Source organism: Pseudogymnoascus verrucosus (assembly GCF_001662655.1).
Source record: "Pseudogymnoascus verrucosus strain UAMH 10579 unplaced genomic scaffold scaffold_2, whole genome shotgun sequence".
In the NCBI taxonomy this organism is placed as follows: Eukaryota; Fungi; Ascomycota; class Leotiomycetes; order Thelebolales; family Thelebolaceae; genus Pseudogymnoascus; species Pseudogymnoascus verrucosus.
Genome location: NW_017263653.1, coordinates 841,101 through 855,295, shown reverse-complemented (window position 1 = coordinate 855,295; position 14,195 = coordinate 841,101). Strand labels below are relative to the sequence as shown.

General features: G+C 49.8%; 4 protein-coding genes across 4 annotated transcripts; 1 reads left to right on the top strand and 3 right to left on the bottom strand.

The window, feature by feature from the left end:
• Nucleotides 1–1,081: 1,081 nt before the first annotated feature.
• SEC23 (GTPase-activating protein S23) lies at nucleotides 1,082–4,032 on the bottom strand. The gene is made up of 7 exons (XM_018270465.2): nucleotides 3,764–4,032; nucleotides 3,584–3,714; nucleotides 3,238–3,532; nucleotides 2,708–3,187; nucleotides 1,562–2,659; nucleotides 1,305–1,504; nucleotides 1,082–1,250 (listed from the first exon to the last, which is right to left on the bottom strand). The coding sequence occupies exons 1-7, from the start codon at nucleotides 3,854–3,856 to the stop codon at nucleotides 1,226–1,228; spliced, it is 2,322 nt and encodes a 773-aa protein (XP_018134757.2). The 5' UTR covers nucleotides 3,857–4,032; the 3' UTR covers nucleotides 1,082–1,225.
• A 571-nt stretch (nucleotides 4,033–4,603) lies between these two features.
• Nucleotides 4,604–8,049, bottom strand: TFC4 (transcription factor TFIIIC subunit tfc4). The gene is made up of 6 exons (XM_018270464.2): nucleotides 7,750–8,049; nucleotides 6,621–7,701; nucleotides 5,795–6,572; nucleotides 5,520–5,747; nucleotides 5,108–5,467; nucleotides 4,604–5,055 (listed from the first exon to the last, which is right to left on the bottom strand). Exons 1-6 carry the CDS (start codon nucleotides 7,935–7,937, stop codon nucleotides 4,652–4,654), a joined length of 3,039 nt encoding a protein of 1,012 aa, XP_018134758.1. The 5' UTR covers nucleotides 7,938–8,049; the 3' UTR covers nucleotides 4,604–4,651.
• Nucleotides 8,050–8,260: 211 nt separating this feature from the next.
• VTS1 (Flap-structured DNA-binding and RNA-binding protein) lies at nucleotides 8,261–11,101 on the bottom strand. The gene is made up of 4 exons (XM_018270463.2): nucleotides 10,984–11,101; nucleotides 9,971–10,877; nucleotides 8,598–9,920; nucleotides 8,261–8,545 (listed from the first exon to the last, which is right to left on the bottom strand). Exons 2-4 carry the CDS (start codon nucleotides 10,476–10,478, stop codon nucleotides 8,517–8,519), a joined length of 1,860 nt encoding a protein of 619 aa, XP_018134755.2. The 5' UTR covers nucleotides 10,479–10,877; nucleotides 10,984–11,101; the 3' UTR covers nucleotides 8,261–8,516.
• Nucleotides 11,102–11,238: 137 nt separating this feature from the next.
• RIM13 (cysteine protease) lies at nucleotides 11,239–14,045 on the top strand (the record flags this gene model as incomplete). The annotated part of the gene is made up of 5 exons (XM_018270462.2): nucleotides 11,239–11,298; nucleotides 11,350–11,732; nucleotides 11,780–12,008; nucleotides 12,054–12,367; nucleotides 12,416–14,045. The coding sequence occupies exons 1-5, from the start codon at nucleotides 11,281–11,283 to the stop codon at nucleotides 14,043–14,045; spliced, it is 2,574 nt and encodes an 857-aa protein (XP_018134756.1). The 5' UTR covers nucleotides 11,239–11,280.
• Nucleotides 14,046–14,195: the final 150 nt, after the last annotated feature.

The window sequence follows — 14,195 nt, the reverse complement described above, 5'->3', positions numbered from 1 at the left end:
TGGTATCGGCGTTGGCCTCAGCGTTCTTAAGGAGACCGAGAAGGAACTCAGCCGACTTGACGGGCCAGCGGGCGCGGGTGACACCGAAAGCCTTGCCTATTCAATAAATCAGTCCCTGTGTCCATGTTGCGCAAAAATCCCTGCAGCAAAAATAACTGCCAGAGGGGATCATAATAATAACGTACCCTGGGCAGCGCGACCGGTTCCGCCGGCGAACCTCCTCATGGCAACAGCCTCCTTGTGCTCCTGGACGTTCTCGAGGAACTTCACGGCACGCTCGAGCTTCCAGCCATTGATGGCCTGGGCGGTCTCGCGGGTGTTCTTGAAGGACACACGGAGGTATGCTCCGCGCGCGCGAGCCGACTTCGCCGGGTGGATTTCGGTGGCTGCGTATCGAACCTGTAGGGACGGTGGTCAGCGATGTTCGTGATCATGTCTCAATTGCCCATCCGTCTGTGTATTTCTTTCTCTCGCCATTTGTCTTCTCCCGCCTTGAAACGGATTTGTCGAGAGCGGGAGAGTTGCGTGTAGAACAGAGAGGACTCTGGAGATTGAAGGCAGTCGGGTTTCGGAATGGAATGGGCTTACCATCGTGTCGTCGTTGGGCGATGGGTCGTTACTGGTGGTTTCTTGATAGTCGTCGTCGTCTTCTCACTCGAAAGTTTTGGTTGTTAGGGTTTGTGGGCTGCGCTAGAGTAGAATAAGCGATCGACTGATGCCTGGGGCAGCAACAAATTTCGAAGTCAGGCCACGCTTCCGAATGCAGGGCTAGACTAAGTTGGGAATAGGCGAATATCACAAGTACTCGAGTACTCATGCCAAGACCCTGATCTCATTGACGGTTATGAGTGCGAATGGAACCAATCTATGACAGGAAAATGAAGCCTCAACCTCTAGTGATTCTAACTACAATACGTTGAATATTCCGGGTCACCAGCTGCACCTCTACTATACTCATAAATTGAAGAACAAGAAAGGAAGTTAGCAGTGAGAATTACAGTATCAATTCCTGCCTACACTGTCTCTCAGACATTTGGGCTGGGGCGCACAAGCACAAACGCTTCAACAATGAACATTGATGATTCCCATTATATTTCCTATTTGACTAATCTTTGGTTTGCAATTCTTCAGTTACTACAGAATCGATTTTGATGTCGCCAGTAGTCGCCGAAACGGATAATCTAATTCCCTCAGCCTGCCTCCCTCTCATGCCATCTATGCTTTCTCAGTTCGTGCCGCTGACCGCTAACCTAAAGAATGATGCGTTAGTATGGAACTCAATCATGGGGAACTGTTCTACTTACTTCATCAAATGATCCATGAATGTCTGCAAAGAGACGTCGTCAGTGAAAATCGTCTGCGCGTTTGTTGCGCCAACCCCGCCATATGAACCAGTCGTATGGGTCGTTGAGGGGTTAAGCTTGGAGAGGAGGAATCTAGCTTGGGAGCCTCCAGCGTCGCAAACAATGAAACGGGGAAGGGGGAATCGATCGGTGATCAGTTCCTAAATATCGTTAGCATCATAGTCAAGAGTTTAAACGACAGTCATTGAAAAACGTACCCTTGCATCCTCTTTCGGTTCCTCCAAGAGGGTTGCGAAGTTCTCGTAACCTTCTTGCTCCTGGTAACCAGCTTTCCTCCACTCTGCAATCGTCTCTCCGTGGAAGATGAGAATGTGGAAAAAGGTATCGAGGAGGAGAATGTGTGTGGGCTGGATCGAGGTAGAATCAAGCAAAACCGGCTGGCTGCCATCCTGGTCGAAGGTGTAGGAGTCGAGAGTTGGCTGAATCATAATCAAAGAGTTGCTGACATCTTCCTGGTTCAGCACGTGCCTGTAAAATGCAGTCTCGTCGGGCGAATTGTTGAATACCTGCAAGAACTGACTCCTGCGAAGATGGAACATGAACTGTGGGTATAAGGTGAAGTTCTTTTCCAGGCGAAAGGATGATGGATCATCCTTCCGGTAATCCGCGAATCTAGAGCATAGGCGAATCAACATCCTATCCACCCATCTCAGCACATCAGGGCCGTCGTCAACTTCCGCCTTGAAGACAGCGATTCTTGACATTAAGACTGCAGCAGTCTCCTGATCGAAGGACTGCGCAATAGCTGGGTCGCCAGCAGGGCCACTCAGGTTACGGGCCACTGTAGTAACCCTCAAGTGGAACTGGCCTGACGAATGCTGATAGTATGTAAGGAATTGCAGCATCCCCTTCTGTGGCGTTTGCTGGTGTTGAGCCGGACCTCCCTGGTTAGCAATTTCGAAGTAGATACCGTAACTGGAGCTTGGATCTATGCTGCACATCTTCCAAGAACATGTGTTTCCAATTCCGCACTCTGTCTCGCCGACTGACGTGGATTTCTTGTTCATGGAAACTGCATGTCCTATTAGACCCGTCACCTTCAGTTCCTTTGTCGTCAAGACTTCAAGGGACGCGTTGAAGCCCATCAAAAGGTTATCGTTCGCATCCTTCTCAAAGACCCGAACGAAGGACTGCTTGAACATAGACGACGTAAAGCTGTCAGTCAAAATCATATATCCACCAGTTGAACTTGCGAGCCCCTTCATTTCAAGTAATCCAACTTGATCCAAACAACCCGCGAAGATGTCGATGACATGGCCGTTATGTGCAGTACGTTTGGCTAAGTTATCATAAAACTGGAAAAATTAGCCCATGGACTTGAGAGGATCGCGGCAGCTTCTTACCTTCAATGCCTTCTTGTAATATTTGATTTGGTCCCTGTCAATATCGTGGTGAGATCGGATTGACTCTTTTAGCTCTGGCCCGACTACCAGTCCTGGGCCTTCAGTTGCTGGTCCACCTGCGAAAAGCATAATTCTTCCTCCTGCATTTTGAAACGATGTTTCCATGAGACCCACAGCTACGCTCAAAGCCACACCGGTGCAACGCAGATTCCTCCGGTCGCTGGATACTGGCCATGGATCTTTCTGCAATTGCTCGAGGGCCTTAACAAGCTGAAATTCGCATTGCTGGACAGGCTGAAGGAATCGCGAAGCTGGCCCCATTGGCGCAGGCCTACCGGGCTGCTGCTGTTGCATTGCGGGCCTGAGTCCTGCGGAAAGCAGACCTAGCATTTCTTGTACCTGCTTTGCCGAATAGTCTTTGCTTCCTCGGAAAACGTATGACTTTGCGCATTCTGTGTACCCAATTTCATGTACTTGAGCCTAGTAGCCATTAGACGTCGGTAATTTATAGGGGGGAGCTAATCACATACCATGGTCCCGTATGTAATAAGGCCAACCAAGGCATTTTCTGGCAAAAGACTGAGACTCATAATAAGGCTCTCCTTCAGCGCGGAAAGACTGTCTTCTTCTTGGCAGGTGTCCACAACGTAAAGGAAAATGGGCGGGCTTGGGGCAGGTCGGGAGAGTCGGTATTCGATGGTGGTGTTCGTGAGGTGAAGCTCCGGAGGAATGGCATTTTGCGTGATATCCTTATAGTGTGGTGGGAGGGCGTTGCGTGAGAGGCAGAATGGACAGATCCAAAGGCGCGCTCGTACATCAACTTGACTATTTAACGGTTAACTACGATTCGCGCGATGGTTGTGAAAATTGGCTCACCAGAAGGGATTAAGAACAGCTCTGCAAGGAGGCTTGCAAGTAACAGGCTCAAATTGGAGGAGGGGCGTATCTGGCTTCTCCTTCAGAGGGGTATACAATGCGCCTATGGGGACAACGAGTCTTGAAGCTTCCTATTTCTTGTCAAATCTCCGGCCATGAGCATTTGAGGTATTCACTTACCATGCGCGAGCTGGGGAAAACATTCCAACTGAGACGGATCCCATCCTGGTCCTCCATCTCACCCCATTGCTCTTTCTGTGCCTCATGGTCCATTTTGGCTTTTGTGCACAGCTCTCCCTCTGTATCGGAAGGCCTTGTCCAAGGGAAGCCCTAATGGCAGAGTTGACTAGAATATATGACGCGAACGAGGTATAAGAGTTGCAGTGCACCCGGTGCCAAGTTGGTTCCTTGGGAGGAAGTTGTTGTTACGTGGGGATAGATATGCTTCGTTCACCAGAATGACAGCTTGCCCGCAAGTTTACGCAAGGGCCAGATCTGGCTTGGTAGTCGAACGACGCGCTATGACAAAAGTAGTTTAGCTTCGGACGTATCCATCCCTCGGCTGTGCACGGTCACAACTATTTATTGCCCTTTTGAATTTTCCTTTCCTTTCTCTTCTTTCTAAACTAACGCCAGCTTCAAAAACATTACTTAACGGCAGCCTTGTTGTCACAGTCGACGAGGTTGTTTTCGCGCTGTGCGGAGATCATTTTTCTACCCGTTGCTGGGCGCCTAGCTTTGAGAAGTCGTTCCGACCTCCTTGAAAATATGGGAATCAGCTGAGGTTACATACACAATCACATTGGATTATGGCATTTTCTTTCCTTAGATTATTGAAGAATCCATAGTTCTATATACTTGAATGGAATAAATATATGTTGTGCAAAACCGCGTGCCTGATGTTGTTTGATGAACACAAACTGTTGATAATCGGCTTCACTGAGTGATTACGTGCTACCACAACACTATTTACTTACCATCATTTCGATCAATTCAATAGTCACAATCTAGATCTTACTGTAGAAGATTAACCTTTATTCATTTGAGGCTATGGTAGATAATTAAGTGCTACATTTGTAGCCAAGTAGAGGTTATGTAGTCGGCCATTCTCATGTTTCCACTCATCGAATACATGGTTTGCAGGTTAAAGGCAGCATCTAAAACCAGGTCTTCCTTGGTTTCTGAGGACTGGGCCTCGTCAAGTATCTCTTGATAGTAGGGCAAGGCAAGATGTGAGAGTCCAACCATTTGATACGTTCTCGCGACGTTGTAACTCACTTCTTGGCGTTCCTCGGCTTTATCTGAGGCTCTGCGAGTCTTGTAATAATCAAGAAGGAAGGTCATTCCCTGCATTATCTGGAACTGCCGGTTTTCTGACTGGCGCTTCAGGCCATGATGGACGTAACCAAGGCCAATGCTAAGCTTTATCATAGGGTTTTCAGGGTCCAAGGCGTATGCTCTGAAGAAATAATCTAGCCTCGTTAGTACGAACGGAGTTTCTCAAGCCAGTAGCCGTAAACTTACTAAGGGCATACGCGTAACTCGTCCCAGTGTATAATATATGGCCATACACCATAAGCAGTGCAATATCCATGTCCTTATTGACTATCAAGCGGCCGGACTCGTCCTGGGCCGAGTAGGAGCCTTTCTCAGAAAAGAATTTTCGGCGTGCATCGTCGTTGACAAGACCATAGTCCATAGCTTTAATTTGCCTGAGCATATATTTCTGTGTCGGTCCAGAGCTGTACCAAGATATTGGTGACTGGCATAGCCTTGTCAATGCCGCGAACATTCTGTACGTATCGGTCGTAAACTGATAATCTTTCATGAAGTATCTACATGCCGTTACGCAGGTTTCTTCATCATTTGCAAGAACTGCACAAGCTTCGGATATCGTCAGCGAGAGAATTTGGAGGGCTTGGGGATAGTTGCATACCACACCAACAGACGTGGATTAAAAACATATCCTCCCTCGAGTGATAGAATACGACTGCATCTTTTGCTGCCTCACAAATTTCATATGCCTCTTGATGCTTACCATATCTTACAAGACACAGCGCGTAGTCAAGAAATATGTCAAGCCATGCCGAAAAGGGTATGCCTCGATAATTCTCCGGTATCTCCACCGCCACATTATTCCTGCTGTCGACGTCTGCTCCAAGTTCTAGATGCTGTTAGTATGTAATATTCTCCCTTTTGCACAAAACTTACTGAACGAGATTCGATTAGCCATCTCAGCAAGATCCGCATCCAGGGGTGTTGCTCCTGTCTGAGGCTGTCCGCGAGCTGGGCCTACTGTATAGCCCAAGAACCTAACATATTTGTCCCAGGGGTAAAATGTCTTGAAGCCCCTGAAGTCGTCAATAAGGTCTGCTGCTGCCTCCATCCAAGCTAGCGTCGCTCCCTCGTCGCCAGCACGCATGGCATCTCGCTCCAACCGCATCACAGAATACTGCTCCTGTAGTCGATCTGAAGCAGCCTGCTCTTGCCTTTGTCGTTCTTCTAAATTGACCAGCCGTTTAGGTTTGTAGTACGATCTTGTGCGAGTCACAGTCGGCATTAGAGTATCGTTATCCTGTGTTATATCCTGCTGTGACTTCTGCTGTTTCTTTTTCGAGTTCTGCAGTCTTCTTAGATTCATGATTTCGTTCACGTAAATGAATGCTTGTTCCTGCTCGTTGAGCTCTTCGTACAGTTTGGCTAGGTGTACGCGGGCGTCAATGTTGTCTTGATCCAGGATAATGGCATGCTGGAAGCTCTCCTCGGCTTCCCTGTTACGCTTTCCGTTCAAGTAGCACTTGCCCATCTGCAAATAAAGATTTGCGTCTTCTTGACTCGAAACGGCTCTCAATGCTCGATAAAACACAAGGGCTTCTTCGGGTAGGCCGGCTTGATAGAGACTATCAGCTGATTCGTGGAAAAGATCTGGATAGTCAAGCACTCGGTCCGCAAAATATTCGTTCTCTGGACCAAGCCAGTGAAGATGAGACTATAATAATTAGCTTGATACTCTCCGTCATTGTTGGAATATACATACAAGTGCTTCGGCATGGAAACCTAATCTGAGGCGGTATAATCCGAGTTTCACACGAAGTTCCATAGGAAGACCATCACCATACTGGTGCAGGCCGTATTTTCCTTGACAGAAGCTGGGGTGTAGCACCCTCCGATTATCATCGGAGTCCCATTCGCGATCATCTTCCAGTACATCATCCCAGTACAACTCGGATTCACGACCCAGTATCCACCGTGATAGTGATTTAAGCTCCTTGACTGCATCGACATATTGGCCGAGGTAGGCGTGCAACTCAACATAAATATTAACGTCTGACCAGGTAAACTTCTCGCCAGGCTGGCTATCCGAGGCTTTGTAGAAGTCTATGGCCTGACTGTAAAGATTCAAGGCCGCCTTGACATTATCTTTATCAATATACGCCTCGGAGATGAGCCTCAAAATGCTGGTGTCGTGTGGCCTTTGCTTCAGAATATGCCTGTACTCAACGATGGCAGCGCTGGTGCTCCCCATTTCACGCAACACTTCTGCCTTGCCACATCGAGCTTCGAAGTCATTCTTCGGGTTTGCGCGAATGGCAGACGAGAAACAGAACTTGGCCGAAGGGAGATTTTTGCTCCTATGATCCCCTGTTTCTTCCAAGGCAAATCTTGCGGCACTCAACCACTGGGTTGCATCCTTTGGCCTTAGATGGGCCGCATATATAAGAGCCAGAAGAGTTTTATCTATATCCCCCAGCTCTCTGAATATCGACGCCAACAAGGTCCACGCCTCGTGTGTCTCGGCATTGATTCGAATAACTTCTTCGACGAGCTGCTTTGCTTCTTCATAGTTTTCTTCAATGAAAGCTTGGGATGCCCTACCCATGCGGGCTCGAATGTCGCCAGTGGGGACGGCCGCTTTGCGTGGACCTCTGGTAATAACACGTCCCTTGATGTCGCGCCCTTTCCGTCGCGTGCGCGTTTCATCCGGGCTCTCTTCATCTTCGTCGGCACTTTCATCTCTTTGTTCCCGTCTAAATTTACGAACAGAATCCTCTAGTTTGGCAATATTAGTTTTCAGATCCAGGTAATCGGAATCTGCATCTGAAAGTAGTTCCTCGTCCCTAAGAATCGTAAGAAAAGGCTCGCATCCTTCGAGAGGCATCGCTTACTCGGCAGAATCATCATGGTACTGATTATCCCTCAGCGGAAATTGTTGCTCGGGATGAGAACCGCCATTGTGGTCGACGTTTTGGCCAGACCATGCAAAGGTTGGAGTTTCATGAGGCTCTGGATATTGACTTCTGGGAAGGCCGCCAGAGTGCTGGCCCCTGCCAGCGTCTTCGTCGATTCCGTCCATTTGTATCGGTATTCATTATCATTGTAGCATCTTTATTGAATGATGCCATCCATTTGGCGTGAGATTGCAGGCTGAGCAGTTATGTTGGTGGAAGTGTGATCGTGAAGAATTGCAGCACCGAGAGCACCGAGGGATATGAGACGAGACGTCAGTACAATAAATCCTTATCTGAAAGGCTTATCTTATCGCTATCCCCCACATATTCCACAAGCATTTTCCACCAAGTCGGCGACTTATGCCAAGTCCATAATTAAACTTGACCGAGCCTACAAGCTTTGTTGGGATATCCTACGTACAATAGTGGAATCACTTTCGAATCAATGGGTTCAGATAGTACATAGGAAATTAGGTATAGCTAAAGTAATTTGCCATGTTAAAGTACATAGCCCCGTATACACTAACAATCTCAAACCACACCGGTTTGGAAAATATAAAGCTTGTATCGCCTTCTCCTGATAATCCAACATTGTTTTCCTAGTCCACTGCCACCAAATCCTGAATTCAAATAAATTAGAAACCCCAACCATAGTTCAAAGTACTGTTCTATCCGCAATATCCTAGCATAGAAACTGTACTTCTTCAGGCAAGTTTGCCTTCCGCCTTGGCTTCTATTCGGTAGTTAGTAAGAAATTCGATCACAAGATTAGAATGACCACGAACCCTTCACTTGCTCAAAAACCTTCAGCATCTTCCTCCTTGCACCAAGAGCATTAACTCCCCTGTCCTCAAGAGCCTTATCATCAAGTTCCACCAGCTCCGTCCAGTTCATGTCCTTCAAGTTGTCTGTGTATTTGTGAAGACGCAAGCTCCTCAGCCAACTCGGAATGTCTTGCAGCAGACTTGGGTCAGTGGGGTCCTCCGGAGGCTTTGAGCTGCCACGCCTTCCACGTGGGGAGCGGCCTCTGGCCATGTCGGAATGGTCGGAAAGATAGCCCTCGTGACTACCACCCATACCAAACTGGTTGAGGTTAAGACCTCCCATCCCATTGTTCATAAGAGGAGAGTTGCCATCATAAGCAGACAAGAAGCCATTGTTTTGCGGAGATGCAAAACCCATGTGAGAAAATCCGCCAGCACCGTGCATAGCAAGACCAGGAGAACTTGGGCGAGACCTGGAACCACCAAATGCGGAGTTCTGCTGGCCTTGAAGAGCGAGGATCTGATCCCTGTTCAGTATCTGCCCATGCTCGTTAACCATGACAACGTTGGCATTGGCAACGCCTGGGAGACCTGGAGACAATGGGCCTTGGTTATTGATCGCATGGCCATCGTTGGACCTTGCTCGGCGGTACTTGCGAACATCATCAAGGGCGAATCGGTTGTTTACGGTAGAGAGTGCAGCGAGCTTCATCGCAGTAGCGTTGGCGATCATATCAGCCTGACTATTATTCGCCGCGTGGTTGAAAGTCGAAGTCATAGGCGTGTTAACCATGGATGCCCAGTTGCCGTTTCCAGCATTGTACGGGGAAAGCAAAGGCAGGTCTGAGGTTTGATGGTCAGGGATATTGATCGTGGAGTTCTGCAAGTTTGACGAGCTCTGAATGCGTGGGGATCGAAGCCCCGCGGAAGGCGGAGGCTGCATAAACTGCCCCATTGGTGGGACGCCAGATGAAGACTTGGGTCTTGCGTTGGCCGACTGATCAGAGCTGCTTCGTGGGCCCCAAGGAGAAAGAGGAGGTTGAGTATTATTCTCCCCCCCATTGCCAGCTGGGGTAGAAATAGATGGAGCAGCCAGAGATGCGCGTGTATCGAACACCGCACTGTTCCTGTTGGATGTCGGTGGGTTTCCAGTCTGCTGGGTGAATTTGGCCTTCTCCGTAGCAATTGCAGCAACTGCATCTGGGAACATGGCATTGATCCTGTCCTGGTCGAGACCAGAGTGTCTCTTCATTGTAGCGGATGCAGATGGGCGAGAAAACGAGTTTCTCGAACCCTCCACACTAAGCTTGTTCATTGCATCGCTCAGGCGGTTGGACATCGGATCTAGAGTAAAAATGTTAGAATGGCTAGGTGAGAAGGGCTGTGTTACATACCTTTGTCAAAGTTGGCTGGAGACAGAACACCGGACATGGGATGGTTCTTTCCCATCTGTTGCAAAACCTGAATGAAAAATCGGATCTGAACCTGTGTGGTTTGCTGGAGGAGGGCATACAAGGCAGCCGTTCTCTCGGACTCGCTCAGCACCTTGAACCATTGTTCGATGGCGCTGAGTTCATCTTTGAAGTCCTGATCGAGGGTTGCAGCAGCCATCTCTTCCAGTGTTGTCTCATACTGATCAATATCGGCAATCCATTGCTGGGTAAGTTTGTTGGCAGCTTCGGTCTCTGGATTGTCTTGTCCCTGCAACTGATGCGTTTGGCCATAGAAGTCCGACGATGGCCTAATACGGTTCGTAGACGGCGAAGTCGGGAACGCAGACATGTCTGCGGATTGACGAAGATGGTGCCCTGTCCCGATGGGAGGACGCAACGTAGATGTGCTGCTAGGCTCGGGGGTGCTGTTACGGTTGCTCATTGTATGACCTGTAGACATATTCATCATACTTTGGTGTGGACTTGCCACGACCAGGTTTAACGACGTCGAAATGCAGGCACTAGCTGTTTGAGATTCGAAACGAGGCTCAATTCGAAGGACTGGCTTAATATTTCAAAACCTGTTGAGATGGAATAGATTTGGAAGAAAAAACTCCTTTGATAGATGCCTCCGGATGTAGATCGGGGCCGTATGACATGCGTTCCAAGCGTTGTCGTGGTGAGAATTGCACGTCAAGTCGTAGAGCAAGCAAGCACGCGCTTATGCAATCGTAATTCGTGAATGGGGTTCCGTTCCGTCCGAGGAAGAATCCAAGACTATCACACTGGGTATCGAAGTATCGAAGAATTACCACAATATCTCCTGCAGTGCCTGCTGACTTCAAAGGAGGTTCTCAACTACTCTGGACTATCGAGGTCAGCTTCGTTTCAGGTCAGCTTTGTGCATCAGACAGGGTCCTGTCCGACTCAGAGCACCCTCTAGCTTGATTAGAATATGGATCTTGGGAACTTACAGCCAGAAGACTAAAATCCAACTCGTAACAGACTGACCTGCGGTATACTGCAGCTCATCAAAGAATGGAAGGTGAGTTGCCAGGTCGTGAGCTGGAGGCAGGTACAAAACAAAGTAGTCGGTAGCGAGGCACCGTTCGTATCGACATTCTTCCTTAGCTAAGCGTTCGTCCATTGTTCGCTGAACGATCACGTGTTGTGTCACGTGCATTGATATGTAGTTGTTGGCGGATGCAGTTGGAATGCATGCTTTCTGACATGACTTGAAGCTTTGAAAGTTGAGCGAAGCGGCTGTCGAAATGGAGACCCGAGCTCTGGTATGTACAGTCAGCATATTCCATGATCATGCCATTGAGATTCTTATGTAGGAAGCCGAGGGACGCATCTCGTCGTCGAGAACCAAGGAAGATGCCCTTGCCAATGCTATCTCGGCGGCAGAGTGCTATATGAAAGCTATAAAGTTGGCAAATAACAGCTCTGAAAGAGCGCGGCTGAAAGAGAAATGCATGAATATCTTAGCGAGGGCAGAGGAAATCAAGAAAATAGAGCAATGGCAACCAGCAATGAGCCACACTGGAGCTGTGATAACGCCCAGCGAAATCTCCGGAATGCCACAATCCCGCCGACAATTATCAACGCGGGAAGAGGTTATATTACTAGAAGGTTCAAAGTTGCATGGGCTGATCTTCCCTCCTTGGAAATCAGAACCTGATGGGCAGGAGTTTGCTACCCCAAATGGGGAGATTTATACGTGCGTGTCCTGTTACCATTATATTACTTCCCATCTGACTACTGCAGGGACCTATCAAAAATCAACATATCAAATACCCATGCTGATGAGCCAGGGGACTGGCGAAGACCCGAGGATCTGTTAGGCGACGAACTTCGAGATGCTTCTTCCCCTCGCCAGCAGCCCACGATGCAAGCAGCCGCTGATATTGACCTTGTACAAGATGTAACAGCAGACTGTTCTGTTGTTGCCAGCCTTTGTGCTGCTGTAGCTCGGCCCGGTGGCACATATGGAAAGGTATGAATCCTATCAGACAAATTGTCACATACTAAGACTGTATAGCTATTGGAGCGCATATTCTACCCATACAACAAAGCTCATGGGATCCCTGAAATGTCAAAGAACGGCAAGTATATATTTCGTTTGCATTTCAACGGATGCTTCCGCAAGGTAGTCATCGATGATCGCCTTCCAGCACCAAGGAACTCGCGCAGATTATACGTTTTCGACCGCCAAAACCCAGGGCTACTGTGGCCAGCACTGCTAGAAAAGGCATATCTGAAAGTGAGAGGGGGCTATGACTTTCCTGGGAGTAATTCAGGCACAGATCTATGGGTAATTACAAGTTGGATCCCAGAGCAGATATTTTTGCAAAGGTAATAACATCCTTATTCTACATTTAAGCCTTTGACTAACTTGACTAGTGACGAGCTGCAGCCAAACGACCTATGGAGCCGTATCTTGAATGCGTTTGCATTAGGAGATGTAATGGTCACTCTTGGTACCGGCCGTTTGAATAACAACGAAGAAGAGGCGCTTGGTCTCGCAGGCGAACATGATTATGCGGTATTGGATATCAAAGAAAAGGGGGACGAGAAGCTTTTCTTGCTCAAAAACCCATGGTGCGATGCAATGGTCTGGAAAGGGGCAGAGGACCAGAAGCCATCCGACGCTGACCAAGAGGCCTTTGGATTTGCCAATGTCGCCCCAAAAGCATCCACAAACCCCGGCACATTCTGGATGAGCTACCCCGAAGTAATGCGCAACTTCGACTCCCTCTACCTCAACTGGAACCCGGGCCTCTTCACCCACCGCCAAGACCACCACTTCAACTGGACCCTCCCCACCGCCCCCTCCCCCGGCTGCTTCGTCCACAACCCCCAATACTCCGTCCACTCCCCCCTCGGCGGCACAGTCTGGATCCTCCTAAGCCGGCACTTCACAACCGCCGAGCACAACTACCGCGCCAGCTCCACCCTCCCCTCCCCCACCACCACAACCACCGGCTCCAACTCCCACGGCTTCATAAGCCTCTACATCTTCGACGCAGGCGGCCAGCGCATCCACCTAAGCGACTCCCCCCTCTCCCGCGGCCCCTACGTCGACTCTCCCCAAACGCTCTCCAAACTCTCCCTCCCCCCAAACACACCCTACACCATCGTAGTAGCACACCAAGACCTCCCCCTCCCCAAATACACATTCACCCTCTCCGCCTACTCCAGCACGCCCCTCACCCTTTCTCCCGCCCCAAACGCGCATCCGCACATCACCACCACAGCAGGGGCGTGGACTCCCAAGACCGCAGGCGGAAACGCAAGTTCCCCCACCTACGCCTCAAATCCACAGTTTAAACTCCACCTCCCCACCCAAACATCCCTCTCCATCATCCTCGCCGCCTCCCCCCCCGACCTCGCCATCCACGTAAAACTCGTCTGGGGCCGCGGCCAGCGCGTCACCTCCGTTACATCCCAAGATATCGTCGGGGAATCCGGGTCCTACCGCCGCAGCTGCGCCCTCGCAAACCTCACCAACGTCGCAGCGGGTGACTACACCATCGTCTGCTCAACCTTCGAGTCCGGGCAGACGGGGAAATTTACATTGCGCGTTGAATCATCAACACCCTGCGTCATAACACCAGTCCAAAACGAAGACGCCGGCCGCCTAACCCTCCACCTCCCCCCCCTCTACTTCCACGAAGGCATAACGCGCATGCTCGCCCCCCTCACCCTATCCCGGATAACGCGCCTGCGAATAGTAGCACAACACGCCTGTCCCGCCGCTCAGCGGGGCGCGATTTCACCCTTAAAGGTGTCGGTGGAGAGGGGGCAGGGGCCGAATAAGAGTGTGCTTGCGACGTCGGGGGGAGGGGGGTTTAGTGATGCGCCGGCGGGGGTGAGGGTGGGGGATATTGATCTCACGCCGGGGTTGGGGGGGAGGGGGGGGTTGTGGGTTGTGCTGGAGAGGGTGGGGGGTGGGAGGGGGGAGGAGGTGGAGGTTGTGGTTTTGAGTGAGGTGGGGGTGGAGGTTGGGGCTTGGGGGACTGGTGAGGGTTGAGAGAAGGGGGGTGCTGTTTGTGTGTTTGTCGTGGGGATGGTGGGGATGGTGGAAGCTGCTGCTGAAGCAACTTGGCGAATCTAAGGACCGCCTTGGTGGCAAGATCTATTAGTAGATAGCCAGGTATTTAGTCACGAATTTATGAACCAT

What these genes read in the sequence shown, in the direction of transcription:
- SEC23 (XM_018270465.2), bottom strand. Translation starts at nt 3,856, where the DNA reads ATGGACCATGAGGCACAGAAAGAGCAATGGGGTGAGATGGAGGACCAG. An exon ending in GCTGTTCTTAATCCCTTCTG is followed by an intron (nt 3,533 to 3,583) that starts GTGAGCCAATTT and finishes ACCGTTAAATAG; the next exon opens with TCAAGTTGATGTACGAGCGC. An exon ending in TTCATGGATCATTTGATGAA is followed by an intron (nt 1,251 to 1,304) that starts GTAAGTAGAACA and finishes ATCATTCTTTAG; the next exon opens with GTTAGCGGTCAGCGGCACGA.
- VTS1 (XM_018270463.2), bottom strand. Translation starts at nt 10,478, where the DNA reads ATGATGAATATGTCTACAGGTCATACAATGAGCAACCGTAACAGCACC. An exon ending in TCCAGCCAACTTTGACAAAG is followed by an intron (nt 9,921 to 9,970) that starts GTATGTAACACA and finishes TTTTTACTCTAG; the next exon opens with ATCCGATGTCCAACCGCCTG. An exon ending in GGTTTTTGAGCAAGTGAAGG is followed by an intron (nt 8,546 to 8,597) that starts GTTCGTGGTCAT and finishes ACTACCGAATAG; the next exon opens with AAGCCAAGGCGGAAGGCAAA.
- TFC4 (XM_018270464.2), bottom strand. Translation starts at nt 7,937, where the DNA reads ATGGACGGAATCGACGAAGACGCTGGCAGGGGCCAGCACTCTGGCGGC. An exon ending in TACCATGATGATTCTGCCGA is followed by an intron (nt 7,702 to 7,749) that starts GTAAGCGATGCC and finishes TACGATTCTTAG; the next exon opens with GGACGAGGAACTACTTTCAG. An exon ending in AATCCACGTCTGTTGGTGTG is followed by an intron (nt 5,468 to 5,519) that starts GTATGCAACTAT and finishes CGATATCCGAAG; the next exon opens with CTTGTGCAGTTCTTGCAAAT.